Raw genomic sequence first — 20,050 nt, 5'->3', positions numbered from 1 at the left:
TGGGCTTTATTCTTTTCCCACCGCGTGGGTTTGTGTGAATTTTCAGCTTCATTTGCAGCAGTTCCTGCTGCTCCCGAACTCCTGCCCCCCCCCCCCCACTGAAGAGATGGCTTCAAAGAATGTCTCTGTCCTCCTGGGAATTTTCCCCTTGGATTGCACGCACACCAATACCCCACAGTGACTGCATGGAGAAAACCTGATGGTGAAAAAGACCTTGATACCCATCCCAAACTAAGCCATTGTCTTAATATTTTCCTCTCCTTTCTTCCCGACACCTATTTAGTGGAGATTTTGCCTTTCAGGCTCACAGGCAGCTTGTTTTCGGCAATCCCGTTTTGGGATGTGGCTTGCTGCCGTACACTCTTGCCCTTTGCCATATACAGTGCAGGGCTTGGAACTTTATTTTTAGTGACTTCCCACGTTGCTGCAGCAACGGAGCAAACTGTTGTTTTATCGGCAGCCAAAAATCCCCACTCAAACTTGCCCGCATTCCTAGTTTCCGTCATCAGAGTTAACGCTTTCGGAGACTCACTGCAGGGGTCCAGGGGAGGCCAGGCTTAATCTTAGCAGCACACTGACTTCTTAAGGGGAAAACTGGGGAAGGGCAGAGTTGGTTGCATAGTTTCAGTCTCACAGAGGGAACAAAGAGATTACAAGTAGACAAAAACAGCAGGTAGCCGTGTAGAGCTTGCTGGCAAAGAAAAAGAGAACACAAACAGTAGGCTTTACAGAAAGTCACAAAATAGCAAGCTGGCTTTGAGATGCTTGGAACTCTTCCTTGGGCCGGATAGAGCCGGTGTGGTATAGTGATTAGAGTCTTGGACTAGGATCTAGGAGACCCAGGTGTGAATCCCCACTCAGCCATGGAAGTTCACTGGGTGGCCTGGGGCCAGACGTATACTTTCAACTTATCCTACCTTACAGGGCTGTTTATGAGGGTAAAATAAAGAAGGTTAGCCGTGTTGGGTCCCCACGGCGAGGAAACTCAGGGTATAATTGAGATAAAGGGCAATCAGCATTTCCCTGGACATGTAAGAACGGTCCACGAGAACACTGATGCAGCCCTCCCTACCCTCCCTCTCGTGATCTGCCTAAATTCACAGAATCAGCATTGCTTTCAGATGGCCGTCTAACCCCTGCTTCTCTGACCAAGGGAGCTCTGACTCTCAAAAGCTTACACCCTAGAAATGTTGTTGGTCTGCAAGACGCTACTGGGCTCAACTTTTGCTCTTCTCCTGTAGACAAACATGGCTGCCCACCGTACTTGAATCTTGCTTGGCTACATGTCAGCTTCCCCAGGGGAACATCCCCTGTAGGCCCTTCTTTCCTGTCATCCTGGGTCCAAACTGGGGCCCCGTTCTCTTAAGAAGCACAGGGGTCCTCCCAGGGCCGGCCCACTCACTAGGCGATACTAGGCGACCGCCTAGAGTGGGCCGGCCCTTAGGGCTGCCAAACTGCACCCGGCCCCGTAGTCTGGGAGTTTCTTGATTATTTGTGTTTTTCATTCTTCCTAAAATGCATTTATTTTTGAAAATTGGTGGGTGCACGGGGAGGGGGGCGCCAGAAGGGATCCTCGCCTAGGGTGCAAAATAAGCTAGGGCCGGCCCTAGGTCCTCCTAACACCTGTCTGTGACCCAGCACAGGAGGGTTGCCTGTAACTTGGAAGAAAATATTCCGTAACTTTAACAAAGGCTTACTGGAAATGGGCAGTTAAAGCTTTTCGTGGCATGGAGATAAATGACATCCCGTTAAGTAGCCCTACGACAGAGGGATGTGCCCGGGGAAAACATCATGTGTTACACGCTCATGAGTGCCTTTCCATCCTCCTGGCTGCTATTCATAGGAGCTGTGTTTCCTTCTGTAGGTTTCTAAGCTAGGCAGAGATATAGAAGTTTCTTCAATAGAGTGGTCATTTCACAAAGCAGTCCTTCGGTTCTGTTTGAAGTTAACTACTGTCCAGTTCACCCTGCCAACAAAAGTCCACATGGTCAAAGCAATGTGACATCCCGTTAAGTAGCCCTACGACAGAGGGGTGTGCCCGAGGAAAACATCATGTGTTACACGCTCATGAGTGCCTTTCCATCCTCCTGGCTGCTATTCGTAGGAGCTGTGTTTCCTTCTGTGGGTTTCTAAGCGAGGCAGAGATATAGAAGTTTCTTCATTAGAGTGGTCATTTCACAGAGCAGCCCTTAGGTTCTGTTTGAAGCTAACTACTGTCCAGTTCACCCTGCCAACAAAAGTCCACATGGTCAAAGCAATGGTATTCCCAGCAGTCATGTATGGCTGCGAGAGTTGGACTATAAGGAAGGCCCAGTGCCAAAGAATAGATTCTTTTGAACTATGGTGCTGGAGAAGACTTGAGAGTCCCTTGGACTGCAAGAAGATCAAATCAGTCAATCCTAAAAGAAATCAACCCTGACTGTTCCCTGGAAGGCCAGATAATGAAACTGAAGCTCAAATACTTTGGCCACCCAATGAGAAGGGAGCACTCACTGGAGAAGACCCTGATGCTGGGAAAGGTTGAAGGTCAAAGAAGACGGGGACGGCAAAGGATGAGATGGTTAGACAGTGTCATAGATGCAACGAACATGAAATTGAGCCAACTTCAGAGGACGGCGGAAGACAGGAAGGCCTGGCGGGATCTGGTCCATGGGGCCGTGAAGAGTCGGACTTGACTGTGCGACTGAACAACAACAACTGTCCAGTTCTCATGTTTTTGGAGATCATCTGGAGCTCGTGATGGACATGCAAATCCAGTGTAGTTTTCAGTGTGCCGATACCCTCCAGTGTTAGTTGGGGGCTAAACTCCCAACAGTTTTAAATGTCATCCTAATTAACGGTGGGAGGGAAGGCAGCACGGTAGAGCCCGGTCGGAGAAGCTGAGCAGGGTCGGTACTTGGATGGGAGACCACCAAGGGAGATTCTGCAGAAGAAGGCCATGGCAAAACCACCCCTGCTTCTCACTTGCCTGGAAAAGCCCTTTGCTGGGGTCACCACAAGTGAGTTGCGTCTTGCCTGCACTTCAGTATAGAATTAGCTCTGTCGTAGCTTGCTTTTTTAAAAAAGAAAATGAAAAAAGAATTGCTTATCTTGGAGTTTCAAAACATCATCGGGCTCGTCCAGCTTTGCTTCTGACAAGTTATCAGTTCAAAACATTTGGGACAGAGGCGTTCACAGTGTTGTTTTGACCGAGTATTAGTAATGTAGCGGCTTCATGTACCAAAATCAAAAGCCGTGTAGTGCACTTTTATTGGGACACCCCCCCTCCCCCCAAGACAAAGTGTGCACGCTTTTGAGTTTTCCCAGAATATCCCATCTGGATGGATTTTATTTTTTTAAAAGATATTTGAGGCTCTTACGGCTCAAAGATATTAATTTGAGGCTCCTGTCTACCTTGTATGTAGAACGCCTGGCAGGCTTAAATCCACTGGGTGGAGATGGTATCTAGAGGCACATTTTAGCTTTCTGGGAAGAAGGAAAAATAGTAGCCTTCCATCTGAATATGTAAACGCGGCCGGTAGGTGAACCAATGGTTCTGTAGCATTGATGGAACACTTAGGTCCTTTTCAGGGCTTTTTTGGTAGAAAAAGCCCCGCAGGAACTCATTAGCATAATAGGCCACACCCAACAGCAGAAACTCATTAGCATACTAGGCCACACCCTGACAGTGTAGCTCATTAGCATATTAGGCCACACCCCATGCCTTCCCTTGGCTTGCCTGAGCGCCCCAGGAGCAGAGGCCCCCCTGGCCTGCCCACCTTGGAGTCACCAGCAGGGTTCCCTCTAAGCTGAGTTAGTGTGAGCCAGCTCACAGTTTTTTAGCCTTCGGCTCACACATTTTTGTCTTAACTCAGGAAGGATGGCTCCAGAGCAGGGTTCCCTCTAAGCTGAGTCAGTGTCAGCCAGCTCACAGTATTTTAGCCTCCGGCTCACACATTTTTGTCTTCGCTCAGGAAGGAGGGCTCCCGAGCAAACACATTCTTGCAGCAGCCAAACCGCTCGCTCACAACTTTAATGCCGGTAGCTCACAAAGTAGGATTTTTGCTCATAAGACTTTACAGCTTAGAGGGAGCATTGCTCCAGAGCAAACTAATTTATGCAGTAGCCAAATCACCTGCTCACAACTTTAATGCCAGTAGCTCACAAAGTAGAATTTTTTCTCACAGGACTCCATACCTTAGAGGGAACATTGGTCACCGGGGGGGGTGTGTGTGTCACTCTCCAGGCCTTCCCTCTGTAGCCAGGCACGCAGAGGTTTTGGCTGTAGTGGCCGTGGCCAACTCTGAAGCCAGCTGGAACGCCGTTCCTGTGCGTTCCTGCCCCAAAATAGCCCTGGTCCTTTTCACGCAAAGGGGTAGCCGTGTTAGTCTGCTGAAGCAAAGTATAAAGTCCCGTGCCACCTAAAAGACTAACAGCATTTATTTCCATTTGAATTTTCACGAGCCACGGCTCACTTCTTCAGCTATCCGACGTGTCGGGTTGCCGACCTCCTGGCAATCTCCCAGAATTACAACAGATCTTCGTATGACAGAAATCAGTTTCCCTGGACAAAATGGCTACTTTGGAGGGTGGAGTTTGTGGCATTATATTCTGGAATATATCCAGGAATTTCCTGAGAGCTGGCAACCCTGAAAGCTCCTGTTGAAATAAATGCTGTTAGTCTTTAGGGTGCCCATGAGACTTTTGTTTCATTTTCTTTAAAAAAACAAGTTAACAGTGGGAGGAGAATGTGAGTAGTCAGACGACTCCTGGAATTAATTTAGATGATGTCTGTCTTAATGGACTCATTGCTTGTAAGGAACTCGAAATGAAATTGGGGAACTTCCACATTGGTAGCAGTTGTTCTTTCAGCATGGGAGAGAGTCTCTCCCCAGAGCGTTCGCCCAATCACTTTTGGGCACATTTATTGACTTACTGTGAAAGAATGCTTTTCTGATTCCCTGTCCCAGAGTGAGAGACTGTTTCCCGCTGCGCGGAGAGTGATTCTGAAGTGCATCAGCAATCGAGAGAACAATGACAATCCACTAGGAGCAGCCTGATAATAGATGATGATAATAATAAAAGTATATTCAGTTTTGCTTTTCATAGAATCATAGACTGTTAGAGTTGGAAGGGACCTTGCAGGTCATCTAGTCCAACCCCCTGCTGAATGCAGGAGCATAGCCAAAAGATAGCCCTACAACATACCCGAAAGATGGTCGTCCAGCCTCCACTTGAAAACGTCCAGCGAAGGAGCATCCATCACCTCCCGAGGCAGTCTGTTCCACTGCTTTTGTAAAGGGGGTGGGTGTGATTCCAGTATGTTTGAGTTTATAAAGATTCCCACATGGTCCTGAATATGGATACCTCGGAATCCCACTTTCCCCCCCTGCTTGGAGGAAGGATTTCTTTTTGTTTAATTCATTATCAGACTTTTTTCCATCATGGAACCGAAGGGGGATTGAGTGGGAAAGATACAGTACATGATGGAAGTTCAGTCTTCTTCCAGCAGCCGTAGAAATGCAACATCTGTTATTCCGTATTAATTTTAAAAATGCTCTGTCTCACCTGTTAACCCCAGGAGATCCGGAATGTTAGATAGCACCTCTGTGTGAAAAATCCACCCCCCTCAAAAAAATTATTTTATTTATTTTTTTTGCTTCACAGAGCTTTGTTAGAAGGCGAGAGCAGCCAGTGGATTCTTATGTGGGAAGAAGAACACGGAAGGGAAGTGCCCCAAGGTATGGATTGTTAACTTTTGTGACGACGTGGGGTTTTTTTAAGGGTCAGGAGACATATCTAAGTCTCCAACGGCAGTTTGGCTTAGTCCAGGGGTGGCCAACCTTGCTTAACATAACAGCCACACAGAATAAATGTCAGATGTTTGAGAGCCACAGAACATGAACAAATATTACACACAAGGTTTTTTTTGAAAAATATGCAAATTTGCCTTTTAATAACATTAAAATCAGACTGTGTGAGAGAGCTGCAGTTTGGCCACGCCTGGCTTAGTCTTTGGGTTTGTAACACTGAGCATGATATAGAAAAAGTGGGCGTGGAGATATTTTTTCCTCCCTTTCCCAGAACAGGAGAACCCGGGCTTACCCAAGGACGTTAACTGGCAGTAGATTCAGGAGAGAAAAACTGTGGATTTCTTTACACAGTGCACAGTTTGCTTCACCAAATTCTTTACCACGAGACAAGCCCTTGGCTGCTTGAAAGGTAGCTATAGCAGTCGCTGTTAGCCACGTGGGATAAATGGAGCCTCAACGTTCAGAGGCAGCATCCCTTCTGAAAACCCATTGCTGGGGGATAAATGAGAGGGGAAGGTTACTGCTTTCATATCCTGTTTTTTTGGAAACAACCGGACGCTGGGCTATCAGTGTCATCTAGAACAGGCACTCCCTTCTAAGTCCTTTGTAGTCAGGGGGTCTCTACTTAAAAGGGCTTTGGCCTGACCCAGCAAGGCTTTTCTGAAGTCCTTATCAACTCTTTAACATTTGGGAGCCAGAAGATTGCAATCAAGTTTTTGCATTTGTGTGGAGGGGGTTGTTTCTCACACAGCAGCTTCCTAAACTGCATCCCAACTGAGGGCCTAAAGGGGAGGATTCTCACAATGCCATCCTAGACAGAGTTACGCCCTTCTAAACCCCCTGGCCTTCAGTGTACTTAGAACTGTGTTAACTCAGCTGAGGACAGCAGGGTCAGCTTTTGCAAAACGATGCACAGTTCCCCAGGAAGAGCAGAGGCGGGCAAGGGCAAACCGCCTCTGAACGACTCTTGCCTTAAAAACCCTACAGGGTCACCCTAAGCCGGCTGCAGTGTTCCCTCTAAGCTGTGGAGTCTTGTGAGCAGAAATTCTACTTTGTGAGCTACTAGCATTAAAGCTGTGAGCGAGCGATTTGGCTCCTGCATAAATTAGTCTGCTCTGGAGCCATCCCCTTCCTGAGCTAAGACAAAAATCTGTGAGCTGGAGGCTGAAAAACTGTGAGCTAGCTCGGACCAACTCAGCTTAGGGGGAACACTGGCTGCGACATGACCGCACTTTCCAGCACCGCTACTGGAAGACGGTCAGGGTAGTGATATTTCCTCAAGAGGAGTGTTCCAGTGGAATGTACCCGGCACTTACCTAGGGTGATTTATGTTAGAGCCCTGAAGAGGTAGAGAGGAATAGCTGTTTCACATGAACACACATGAACACTGAATCAGACCTTCAGTCCATCAGAGTCAGTATTATCTACTCGGACTGGCCGTAGCTCTCCAGGGTCTCAGGCTGAGGTCTTTCCCATCACCTGCTGCCTGGTCTTTCACATTATCTACTACCTGGTCCTTTTAATTGGAGATGGCCGGGGATTGAACCTGGGACCTTCTGCATGCAAAGCAGAGGCTCTTCCACTGAGCCACAGCTTCAGCCCTTCTGATCAGAAGACATCGTGAAGCCTCTGGATTGGCTAAGCCTGGTATGAGTCCTCAAAGCCTGGTCTCCAGATCTGCACTTTCTGTTTGCTGCGCTTTGATGTTGCGGCTCCACCAGTTGAGTCTGAGGATCCGGTTTCAAAAAATATTGATACATTACAAGCATTTGCTTAAATCCCATCAGTGCAAAAAATACGTTGCAGATTATTTCGTCTTAATGTCAGTGACTCAGGTGCTCCTGTTCTCAACCCTGGCTATGCTGTCCTCTGAAAATGACGCCAGGTTGTGTGTCTAGTGAGATTCCAAAGTATTTATTGATTTGATTTGATTTGATTTGATTCGTAGACCGCCCTCCCCTGTACATAGGGCTCAGGGCAGTGAACAACATTTCAGGAAAGCACATTTACAAAACAGAATTTAAACTAATTAAAACAATAGGCCATTCTGTGACTATTTCTGAGCTTAAAAGGACCATATTGTGTCCTTATCCTATGGGGAGGAGGAGAGAAGGAAGAGGCCAGGCTTGGTAGAGGCCATTGCCGCCCTCAACCATAGGCCCGGCAGAACATCTCTGTTGTACAGGCCCTGTGGAACTGCACGAGGTCCTGCAGGGCACAGATGTCATTTGGCAGAGAGTTCCACCGGGCCGGCACCAGGGCCGAAAACGCCCTGGCTCTGGTTGAGGACAGCCAGATGTCTTTCGAGCCAGGAATCAAAGTACAGGATAGCTGTACTGTGTGATATTAGCTGCGAGGTTCAGCTCCCTGCTGTTGACCCCCACCTATGCAGAAAAATATTTCTGTGTAAGTTCTTAAAAAGACAACTTCGTAATTTTTTAAAAAGAGAAGATGGCGTCCCCTCTTCTCTGTCCCCCTCTTCTCTGTGGTGCAATGGAGACACATTGTGTGCGTTGCTCTCCAGGGGGGCAGTTGACCATCAGTAAAAAGGGAGGGTCCCCGCCCTGGCAAGAAGATCAAATCAGTCCATCCTAAAAGTCATCAACCCTGACTGTTCCCTGGAAGACCAGATAATGAAACTGAAGCGCAAATACTTTGGCCACCCAATGAGAAGGGAGCACTCACTGGAGAAGACCCTGATGCTGGGAAAGATTGAAGGTCAAAGAAGACGGGGACAGCAAAGGATGAGATGGTTAGACAGTGTCACAGATGCAATGAACATGAAGTTGAGCCAACTTCAGAGGACGGCGGAAGACCGGAAGGCCTGGCATTATGTGGTCCATGGGGTCGTGAAGAGTCGGACACGACTGTGCAACTGGACAACAACAACAACAAAAAGGGAGGAGGGGATTGGTCTTTCTGAGACCCCTACCAAATTACAGTATTCAGAGGGAAAAGAGATGAGAGTCAGGAGGACTATAAGTTTTTTAAGGACTCAGACCATGTTGAAGCTAAGTGAGTCCTGGCTGGGGTTGGGGGGAATTCATTAGGACCGGAGGGAGAGAATTTCCTCTGATTTTAATTACTCACAACCAATGCTCCCTCTAAACTGTGGAGTCTTGTGAGCAAAAATCACACTTTGTGAGTTACTGGCATTAAAGTTGTGAGTGAGCTACTGCATAAATTAGTCTGCTCTGGAGCCACCCTTCCTGAGCTAAGACAAAAATGTGTGAGCCGGAGGCTAAAGAACTGTGAGCTAGCTCACACTAACTCAGCTTAGAGGGAACACTGCTCACAACCTCCCTAAGCACACCTTAGCCCTGTTCAGGCATTACAGTTCTGGTGAACCAGCCTCATGTAATGGAAGATAATATTGTACATGGTTCTGTGCAGGCACAATTTTGTCAGAACAGGGCAACACTTGTACGTCCCAGCTTTGGTACAGACAAACAGAAACCCACATTTTTAAAGGTACATTTGCACGTAGCTGGAAACTATGTATGTTGCCCCTATTCACACACTGGGGAAGGGTCATGGCTCAGTGGCTGAGTATCTGTTTTGCATGCAGAAGGTTGCAGGTTTAATCTCTAGCGTTTCCATTTATAAGGACCAGGCAGTCGGTGATGTGAAAGACCTCAGCCTGAGACCCTGGAGAGCCCCTGGCAGTCTGAGTAGACAGTGCTGACTTTGGTGAACCAATGGTCTGGTTCAGTATAAGACAGCTTTGTGTGTTCATGCATACAAAATGGCAAATAAGTGCATCAGGAGCTGTAAGCTGTGGAGTCTGGTGAGCCAAAATCCTACTTTGTGAGCTGCTGCCATTACAGCTGTGAGCGAGCGATTTGGCTGCTGCATCAATTAAGTTTGCTCTGGAGCCCTCCTTCCTGAGCTAAGACAAAAATGTGTGAGCCGGAGGCTAAGAAACTGTGAGCTAGCTCACACGAACTCAGCTTAGAGGGAACACTGATCAGGAGTATCATGCTTAGTGACCTCTGCTAGTATACTTACTAGTATGCATGGTAAAAAGGTAAAGGTTCCCTTGCTCGAAAGCCAGTCGAGTCCGACTCTAGGCTTTTGGTGCTCATCTCCGTTTCAAAGCCGAAGAGCCAGCGCTGTCCGAAGACGTTTCCATGGTCACGTGGCCGGCATGACTAAACACCAAGGCGCACAGAACGCTGTTACCTTCCCACCGAAGTGGTCCCTATTTATCTACTTGCAATGTCTTGCTTTCGAACTGCTAGGTTGGCAGGAGCTGGAACTAGAGACGGGAGCTCACTCCGGCATGCGGCACCCGGGTCTCGAACTGCTGAACTACCGACCTTCCACAGCCCTGCAGTTCAGTGTCTTAACCACTTGAGCCACCGCAGCTCCTTAGTATGCATGGTAGAACCACAAAAAACATAACAACGTAAAAGGGCTATTGTGGACTTGTAGTGTGTGTGAGAGTGTGTGCTTACGAGCCTGGAAGTCAGGGTGACTTCTGGCAACCCCTAGTGGGGCTAGGATGTTTCAGAGACGTGGCGTTGATAATACCTGCCTCTTCGTCCTGGCCCTGGTATTCTTTGGAGGTCGCCCTTCCAAGTACTTGCTACGGTCAGCCCTGCTTAGCTTCCGGGATCTGATAAGATCGGGATTGCTTGGACTATCCAGGTCAGGGCTGCTACAGTGCCACCCTGAGGACACTTCCCTGGAAGCAGGGGTCGTTTCGTAGAAAAAGAGCTAGGGGAACTCATTAGCATAGCTCATTAGCATATGCCACACCCCCTGACATCAGGGGCCCGGCGGTGGACCTGCAAGGCCGGCGGGAGTGCAAGGAAGCCCCGCCAAGGCCCTCCCTGGCCCCAGGCAGGCAGGGGTGGGGAGAGGCGGGGAGGAAGCAACTTACCCTCCCTCTTCTCCTGCCTCCTCCTGGCTGAATGAGGGCCGGAAGCGGGGCGGCCGGAAGAAGGGGGCGGGGCTTCGTCATGTGCCCCGCCCCCTGCACCTCACCCGGGGGGACTGCGTTCCCCCGCGTTCCCCCCCAAAATGACCTCTGCCTGGAAGTAAGCTTGTTGAATAGACCTGAGTAAGATTCTAGCAGTTCGAAAGCAAGAAATTGCAAGTAGATAAATAGGGACCACTTCGGTGGGAAGGTCACAGCGTTCCGTGTGCCTTGGTGTTTAGTCATGCCGGCCACATGACCACGGAAACGTCTTCGGACAGCGCTGGCTCTTCGGCTTAGAAACGGAGATGAGCACCGCAACCCTAGAGTCAGATTCGACGGGCTTTCAAGCAAGGGAACTTTAAGATTCTGAGCGCCCTGAACTGGATGGCCCAGGCTAGCCCGATCCCATCAGCTCTCAGAAGCTAAGTAGAGTCATTCCTGGTTAATACTCGGCTAGGAGACCACCAAGGAATTTCAGGGTTGCCATGCAGAGGCAGATAATGGCAAACCACCTCTGTTCGTCTCTTGCCTTGACCTGGATAGTCCAAGCTAGCCTGATCTTGTCAGATCTCATAAGCTAACGCTCTCTACTTGGGGCTGCCTTTGTCGCAAATCCGGAAGCTGCAGCTAGTGCAGAATGCTGCAGCGAGGCTGTTGATGGGTCTCTCCAGGCGAGACCACATCCGGCCGGTGCTGCATGCACTGCACTGGCTGCCTATAGCATACCGGATTCGCTTCAAAGTGCTGGTGCTTACCTTTAAAGCCCTGAATGGCCAGGGTCCAGCCTACCTGAGGGACCGGCCTCTCCCCGTACATTCCCCCAAGAGCACTGCGATCGGGGAATCTCCATCGCCTGGAGGTTCCAGGCCCCTGGGAAGTGAAGTTGACCCAAACCAGGGCTAGGGCGTTCTCGGTGGCGGCTCCCACCTGGTGGAATGAGCTCCCGGAGGAGATCCGGGCCCTGCGAGACCTAGTGCAGTTCCGCAGGGCCTGCAAGACGGAGCTCTTCCACCAGGCCTTTGAGGGGGAGCCGCCGCCGCCACTACTATTCCACCAATGATATTCCAACCATCTACCCCACATAGTGGGGATAGATGTCGCCCAATAGAGCTGGGGAAACATTCCTCCTGGCGCTCCTGCTGTGAAGAACTTGGCCGCCAGTGTGGGACGCCGCCCATCTTGGATTTTATGTAAATTATCAAAGCACCAAATTTTTATGTTGAGATATAGTGTTTTTATTATGCTGTTGTTTGTATGCATATTTTAACTTCGGCATGGCCGTTTGTTAGCCGCCCCGAGCTGTATATTGGATGGGGCGGGATATAAATCCCAAAGATAAATAAATAAATAAAATAAGTACAGTCAGCCCTGGTTAGTACTTGGCTGGGAGTTCACCAAGGAAACCTAGAGCCGTTGTGCCAGAGGCAGGCCGCAGCAAACCACCTCTGTCCGTTTCTTGCCCTGAAAACCCTACAGGGTCACCTTGAGAACACTGTCCGTTACCAAGATTTTGAGCGGATTGCTGTCTTAGGCTGCGATCACATCTCCAGTGCCAGTTTTGTCCCAGGCCCTCCCATACAGCACAAGGAAGGAGAAGTAAAAATACCCTCCTCCTGGCACGGTACTACTCAGGTTCAGGGGTAGATGGTCTTGCTCCTCTAGAGCTCTGCAGTCATAAGAACATAAGAGACGCCAATGTTGGATCAGGCCAAAGGCCCATCCAGTCCAACACTCTGTGTCTCACAGTGGCCAGAAATACCAGGTGCCATCAGGAGGTCCACCAGTGGGGCCAGGACACTAGGAGCCCTCCCACTGTTGACCCCCCCCAAGCACCAAGAAGGCAGAGCATCACTTGCCCCAGAGGCCCTGTCTATACCTTGTGGCTAATAGCCACTGATGGACCTCTGCTCCATATGCCTATCTAATTCCCTTTTGAAGCTGTCCATGCTTATAGCTGCCACCACTTCCTGTGGCAGTGAATTCCAAGTGTGAATCACTCTTTGGGTGAAGAAGTACTTCCTCTTATCCGTTCTAACCCGACCGCTCAGCAGTTTCATGGAGTGCCCACGAGTTCTTGTATTGTGAGAAAGGGAGAAAAGTACCTCTTTCTCTACCTGCTCTATCCCATGCATAATCTTATAAACCTCGATCATGTCACCCCTCAGTCGTTGTTTCTCCAAGCTAAAGGGCCATGGCATCATCATGCTCGGCCAGTGAGCTTAATTTGTTTATTTAGCAAGTACGCAGCCTTGGTCTCGCCTAATGGATTTCACAGCTGCACTGTAAAAAGGAGGAGGAAATGCAAGTTTAGACTTAGCGGGTGATAGCAGGGCTTCCTTGTAAATTGCTGCTAATAATTATGAATGGAGCATTTGTCATAACCCTTGCATCATCTTGCGTGCACAGGCATACATCTTCGGCTCATTGCTCCGCAGGTGCAAATCCCACCAATTTTGGTGGTCTGACAGTCCCGGGTCTTGCTCTGAAGCATAACAAGACAAAACACTCTCGAGATTAGACAGTTGTCCATGTTCGTCGCCCGTATTTCGTGGAGATATGCAGGAACTGAAGTGCTTGGCTGCAGCACAGCAACCTGTTCATTATACAATAATAGATTTAGTTCAACGACCCAACTAAATTGACTGTGTTTTATTGAGTTAGTATGTTACTTAAGTACACTGTGTTAAGAGATGTGATTTTCATTTGCTTTTATCTACTGGCAGGTGTCCGAAACATGCTTCACGAATATAGCAACCGCTACGCAGCTTATCGACAAGAGAAAGGAAAGAGAGCTTTCCCGGCAATCCGAAATGTTGACACAAGATATAAAACCCCGATCGCAAACATGAGCAGCTCTGCAGTTTATTCATCTCAAACAAAACCGGGCAGAATTCAGACAGCTGCTCCTGGGAAAACGTTCAGGAAAGATGCCGTCTGGTTGGGATCTCGTCCTTCGGCAGCTATTAGAAAGGAGGCAACTCATCGGAGAGCTATGACAGACCGGAGGCAGATCCGAACTTTTACTCCTTCTTCTGTTATGAGCAGAGAGAGTGAAGTTTGGCGAAGAACCTTGCCTGAAACAAAGAAAGCGGACACTGTGATCACAGCATCTTTTTCAAAAAAATCAGCAGACGTCAAAAAAGACACAGCAGTCCCCAGTACTTTTGAGGACGTGAGGCCCAGAGGAGTGGGGGTCTCTACTACATCTCACAGTCTACACTCCATTTCTAAAGAAACCAAACATGAGGGAATCCAAGAAGGAACTGATGCTCAACCGAATAAACAAATCAGGGAAGTTAAGCCAACGAAAGAAGAGAAGCCTTCTTGGTTACAAGAAAGAGATGAACAGGAAAGATCAGGCAGGGAGGCAACTGATTCTGTCCGGGCAAAGATGGAAAAGAAACTCACTGGAGTTGAAACAACGGTTAACTTTCAAAAGAAGGTGGAAATTAAGCACGGGACAGAGGAGGGAAAACACACAAGGAAAGAATCGAGCATCAGTGATAGCTTAAAGGAAGCCAGAGTTGCAGAAGATGAAACTCCCAAGAATGGAAAATATGTAAAATGGGAAGAACGCATTAGGATCGATACATCAGGAAAAGATTTGCCATCCAGTATCATGATGGATAAAAGTAGCTTGTTCCAACAGGACAGAAATGTGACAACACAAAGCAGCGATGCTGTTGAGATACCTATCTTTTCTGAAGGGCACAACCAAGGCCGGCTGTTTAAAAACGACAGTACAGAAATAAAATTACAAGACCTGAAACCTGCGATAGGTAAACCAAAAGATGAAGCCATATCTGAGTTCTTAAAAAATATTCCAGAGAGGGAGTCGAACCAAGACAGAATACATGAAGAAAGAAGCCCTAAAATGGATACCGCACTGACAGAAAGCATAGCAGAAAACATTGTTTCTGACATTCTTAAAGGTTTTGTGCAGAAATCTTCTGATTCGGGGCTTCCCGCTGATACCAAATTCACTTTCTCTGAAAAGAAAGCGGCTGAGGATGGGAAAGCGAGGACCGAGGTCACCGTACGGACTGCAGTTCAACAAGACCTGAACAGTTCGGATGAGTTTGATCTGGGACGTTTCTTAAATAAAGATGCTGAAGGGGCGGGAGATGCCAAGGGTGCTCTATCTGAAGCTGTATTAGAAGATATCGTCAATGCTAGCTTGACAGGAAGGGAGGGTCAAGGGAAAAGGACCGTTAAAGTCGAGATCGTTGAGGAGCCACTAGAATCCGCTGCTGACGAAAGAGCAGAACTCCCGACACCCTTTGAAGTGGAAGAAGCAGAAGATACGTGGCCCTATACGGCAGAACATCTGTATTATGGGGGTGAAGGGAAGGCTTCCACAAGTGCTGCTGAGGATCTGAAACACCAGCGGCCCAGTGTGGTTGTGTCTCATGTAGAAGAAGTCTATGAGGGGGATGATGTTGTGGACGAAGAGAAATATTTTGTCTCGACTCCAGAAGAACACCCCTTGACTCATGAGAAAGACGACAGCTCCTTATATGGGCAAATCCATATCGAAGAGGAATCCACTATTAAGTATTCGTGGCAAGATGAATTTCTTCAGGGAGCTCAGAAAAGGGTAAATGAAGGCATGGGCTCGCCAGAACGTGCTTACCAAGTGATGGGGGAAGAAGGAAATGCCTTTGCTTCAAAGGATGAGCCACAAGCTGAGCAGGTAGCACACGTCGAATCCGTTGTTATTGAGAGAGAGATTAAAATACCACACGAGTTTCAGGCATCGATAAAGAGTCTGTTTTCTGAGGGGTCAAAAGACCCTAAGCACCAGCTGAAAGAAGCGTTGGAAACGCTTGAAGACAGCCTCCCAGAAAGTGTCAAACATGAGCTCTCAGTGCTAACCAAAGAGGGCCAAGCTGATTCGAGCAGTTTGGAAGTCGATATTAAAAAAGTGGAGCAGACCAAGAAAGGGGGCTTGGTTACCATAGTTGCAGAAGTCAGTCTGTCCGAGACGCTAGACTCTGACCAGTTTAACACAGGGTATCTCGGTGAAGGCATCGCTGTCGAGAGAGAGTCACCAACACGGGTCTCAGCTACATATAACTTTGATGAACGCAGAAAGCAGGAGTCAGAAAGCTACAGTGATGGTAGAAGTAAAGCTGGAATAATAGAAGCTTCTTCCACACCATGGACTACTGAAGCAGTTTCTAGCTCGACTAAATTAAGCAGCAGCGATGGCATGAAATACCGTGCTAGTGAACAAATGGTTAGCGAGGGCCCGGTTTTCAAAAGTTCGGGACTTGACGACAATAGCGATCTCTCCTGCATGCAAGGGTCGTTCGATATCAACAGATCTGTACGGCAAATTGTAGTCGGCCCAACAGAAATTCGCAGAACTGAGCAAGTCCTGCGTGAAGGTCCCGTTTCAGAAACTCTGGAGTTTGGTACAGGTGGCTTTGAGGCAGGAGCAACAGCAAGCGTCAGCCAATCCGTGCAAGGATTCACACATGGTCCTGAAGAAATTCAGACAACAGAAGAAATAACGTACAGATGGCCTGTTCGTGGGACAGTGGAATCGATTGGTCCTGAAAGCCCTACTCGGGCACAGTTTTCTACTGATAGCAGGTCCAGTAAGCACATCATGTTGGGTTCAAAGCAAATTGTTGAAGAAATCATTTTTGAGAAGCCAGCTTCTGACTTGTCACCAGATGATAATAGCGGGACAGCAGAAACCAGCAGATCAATCAGGCACATCCGAATAGATCCAAAAGAGGCACGTACTCAGCAAGTTGTTTATGAAGGTCCTTTTTCTGGAGTTGTGGAGCACACCAGTGCTGGCAACAGTATTTCAGCTGATGAAATGGTGAGGCACATTAAGGTTGTACAGAAAGAACCCCCCGTCACTGACCAAGCCATCCATGAAGTATCTTCTCCGAAGATGACTGAACCGAGTCATGGTCCAGACTGGCTTTTCAAAGGAGGAGCACTGGGTACTAATACAACCGTCAGACACATTAAGTTAGCGCCCAAGGAATCGTTGACAATGGAGCAAATTGTTTTCAGAGGGCCCATTTCTGAACAACACTTGGAGTTCAGTGAATCTGGACAAACATTCTCTTCTGAAGGGTCGGTAAGGCACGTTACATTGGGGCAGAAGGAAGTTTGGGGCAGCGAACATGTTTCGTACCAAGGGTCTGTTTCTGAATCTTCTGGTATCAGTTCTGCTGGGGAAGATGCTTTAGAAATGGAAGGGCCCAGCGAGATCAGTCGCTCGGTCAGACACATCAGACTGGGCCCTGCTGAAACTCACACAGAACAGATCGTATTCCAAGGCCCTATTTCTGATAAAACGCCAAAGGTTGGTGTTGTGGCGCTTTCTCCAACAGATGGGCCACCAGAAAGCCACTCTCTTGGCCACATAAAGATAAGACCTCAGGAAACATCCCTTACTTTTCAGATGGATATCACTAATGTAGCAGGAGGTGGGCAAGGAGCGAAAATTCTGTTACAGGATGCCAAAGGCGCCCATCCAGCAGAGGACACAGCTAAAGGGAGTGAGAGCGACGCCGAAAGTGAGCAAAGATCAGAGAAGTCTGCATTCGATCAAACTGTTCAGCTGCAGAGAATGGTAGACCACAGATCCGTGGTTTCTGATGAGAAGAAAATTGCTCTTCTCTATCTGAATGAAAATGAAAAAGAGGAGGAGGAGGAGGAGGATGGACCTTGGTTCTAAAAATAAGATTTTTATGAAATGTTTACTTAGGGTGCTTGATTATATAGCTGAATTTTTAAAAATGGGACTCCTTCCTAATGTATCAATTAATGCTGAAAGGTTTGGAATATATTTTGTTACACAACAGTGTACTAATATATTTTTGCAGGGTCCCTCAAATGCTTGCTTTTCGAGCTATGGCATCGATTATCTTTGGCTAACGCAGAGTCTGAAAACCTGTCCTTAAAAAAAAGTTGCTCCCGTTTCTCAGATTGCATTTAACTACACCTTTAAAAAAAAAATTCAGTTGCATTTCCGGTTTAAAATAGCAAGTTGAAGAAACCAGGGATGACACTAGAGTCATGGTTCAAAATCCATTCATTCCACACTAATCCATTTTTAAGTCCATTGGGATAGATTTGGAATGAAAGAGTTAGGAGTTAACAGCTCAAACTGTGCAGACTGGCTGATTGGTTTTCAGAGGGAACAGGTGAACACTCCACTTAGGGATAACTTCATATGATAACAAATCATACATGAAAAGCAGCCTTGTCCTGGAAGCGTGGTTTGTTCTGTTTGGGGCTCTCCAGGGTCTCGGGTAGAGGGTTTTTTCACATTACCTTTTTTACAACCTGATCCTTTTAACTGGGGGGGGGGCACCTTATTTCTAACATGCGTGCACTCATTTTGTAGCTTCTTCACCAGTATGGAGATGGTAGTGAACATATTGTAGTTATAATAATAATACCACTTTGATTAGGATATAGGGTCACCACCTTTATACTAGCATTGCTGTTGCATTCTTAGCCACAGCCTGAAGGGGGGAAAATTAGCATCAGCGGAGAAGCCTGACCTACTCATCTCCATTTCTGCCATCTGGTAAATTTGGATGTCACGTTGCTGCTGAAGTCATGGGAGCAGGACACTTCGAAGTGTATCTCACCAAGCAGTGTTTCTGCACAGTTTTCCAATCACTGCCATGAGGCTGTGGTATAGCACCATTTAGCAGGTCCACCATGAATCACATGTAAGAGCATTTCACATCCAGCTCCCACAAGGCATGCAGTTTCAGTAAGGGGTGTCAGAGTATTTTTTTTTTAGTACACGCAATTAAACCTAAGGGGGCGCTGGCCAGCAAATACAAGCAATTAGACAAGGTGCACTTTGGGAGTGTGGATTATTTTATTTGTATTTCTAACCACACTGATTTGCAGTAAGTATTGAGATGCGTTTACAAAATGTAAGCTTGCTTTTATCATTTGTGGCAGTGGGGGAGAAAAGAAAAATCCAAACACAAGATTGCAGTTTGGGGTATAAACTTAAGGAGAGCTCTATTGAGCCAGACCGAGGTTCTGTATAGTTCAGTCTCGATTTCCAGGAATCCTCTGGAATACATTCAGAGCAACAGGGCCATTCTTCCTTCTTGGTCTCCAGAGTCTAGCATTCAGAGCTATCATGGCTGGTTGGTTTGTCTTCCATGAGTATTCCGCCCCATTTCAGATACATCTAAGAGTTCTCGGGAAATAGAGATGCGTTTGACGTGCCGAGGAAGCAGGCCATGCATATGACCATCTGAAAGTGCCTTACCAGTGTGCCATAATGGTTAGAGTGTCAAACTAGAATCTGGAAGCCCCAGGTTTGCATCCCTACTGCCATGGAAGCTTGCTGGATCTCTCTCTCTCTCTCTCTCTCTCTCTCTCTCTCTCTTCTTCCCCCACACACACACACACACACACACACACTTTTTTTTCACACACACACACACACACACACACACACGAGTGTCTAACCTACCTCATAGGGTTCTGATGATAAAATGAAGGAGAGGCGAACATACAACACTTTGGGTCCCCATTGTGGAGAAAAGTAGGGTACTAATGAAAAAAACAAAGACCATTGGTTTGTCCACTCCACTGTTCTCTGCTTTGGTTGGCTCTCCAAGGTCTTAGGTCAAGACTTCCCATTCTGCTATCTGAGATCCCTTAACTAGAGATGTCAGGAATTGAACCCGGGACCCCTGTGCGTGCAGTCCATGTTCTCTGCTACTGAGCTGTAGTCCTTCCCAGCAAGAGCCTTAATGGGACACAGGTGGTGAGTTTTTCACTTGGATGTTTAAAGCCAGACACGCTGTTGTGGATGTAAGTGTCTAATTTTAGGCCGATTTCACTATAGAGTTTGTTTGTTTTTTTACTCCTGTAACAAAGTATGTTTTCATATAACCCTATCAGCATGAGCTGGTGCTTATTTTATTTTTTTATATCTAGAAACAGTACAACTGACTATGGTCTAAGAGGCCACACATAGATTAAAAATTCTATATTAGTGTATGTGATAATGTGCGTTCAGTCTAACAATTGTGTTCTAAACCGCTTGAAGCTAGAAAGGTTAATACTGTCCTGAGCGATGCACAGGAAGAAATGAGTCAAATTATTTTCATTTATGGAAGATGAATTATATAGAGTGTGGAATGGTTTTATTCTATATTTATACTCTTGAGGGAGCGTAGCTCAGGAGGAGGAGCACTTTTCTCTCTCTAATGCTGCAATTTTAGGCACACATTGGAAGTAAATTCCATTTAAAGCAGAGGGTTTCTTCCAAGTGCACTTAATACACTTTATAATCATGCAGGTCCCAATCCAGTTTAGTCAT

At 47.3% G+C, this 20,050-nt stretch overlaps 1 protein-coding gene across 1 annotated transcript in view; it reads left to right on the top strand.

Annotated features, from left to right (window-relative positions):
* The window catches only part of SYNM (synemin), a 38,325-nt gene extending 19,262 nt beyond the window's left edge, over positions 1 to 19,063 (top strand). Inside the window, exons 4-5 of the mRNA XM_015424542.1 lie at positions 5,647 to 5,720; positions 13,440 to 19,063. Coding sequence (XP_015280028.1) covers positions 5,647 to 5,720; positions 13,440 to 17,422 — 4,057 coding nt within the window. The 3' untranslated portion in view covers positions 17,423 to 19,063. The remainder of the gene's footprint in view (positions 1 to 5,646; positions 5,721 to 13,439) is intronic.
* Positions 19,064 to 20,050: the final 987 nt, after the last annotated feature.

The sequence above is a fragment of the Gekko japonicus genome, unplaced genomic scaffold (assembly GCF_001447785.1).
Source record: "Gekko japonicus isolate JY-2015 unplaced genomic scaffold, Gekko_japonicus_V1.1 scaffold361, whole genome shotgun sequence".
Classification (NCBI taxonomy): Eukaryota; Metazoa; Chordata; class Lepidosauria; order Squamata; family Gekkonidae; genus Gekko; species Gekko japonicus.
This window is presented reverse-complemented; position numbering and strand designations above follow the sequence as displayed.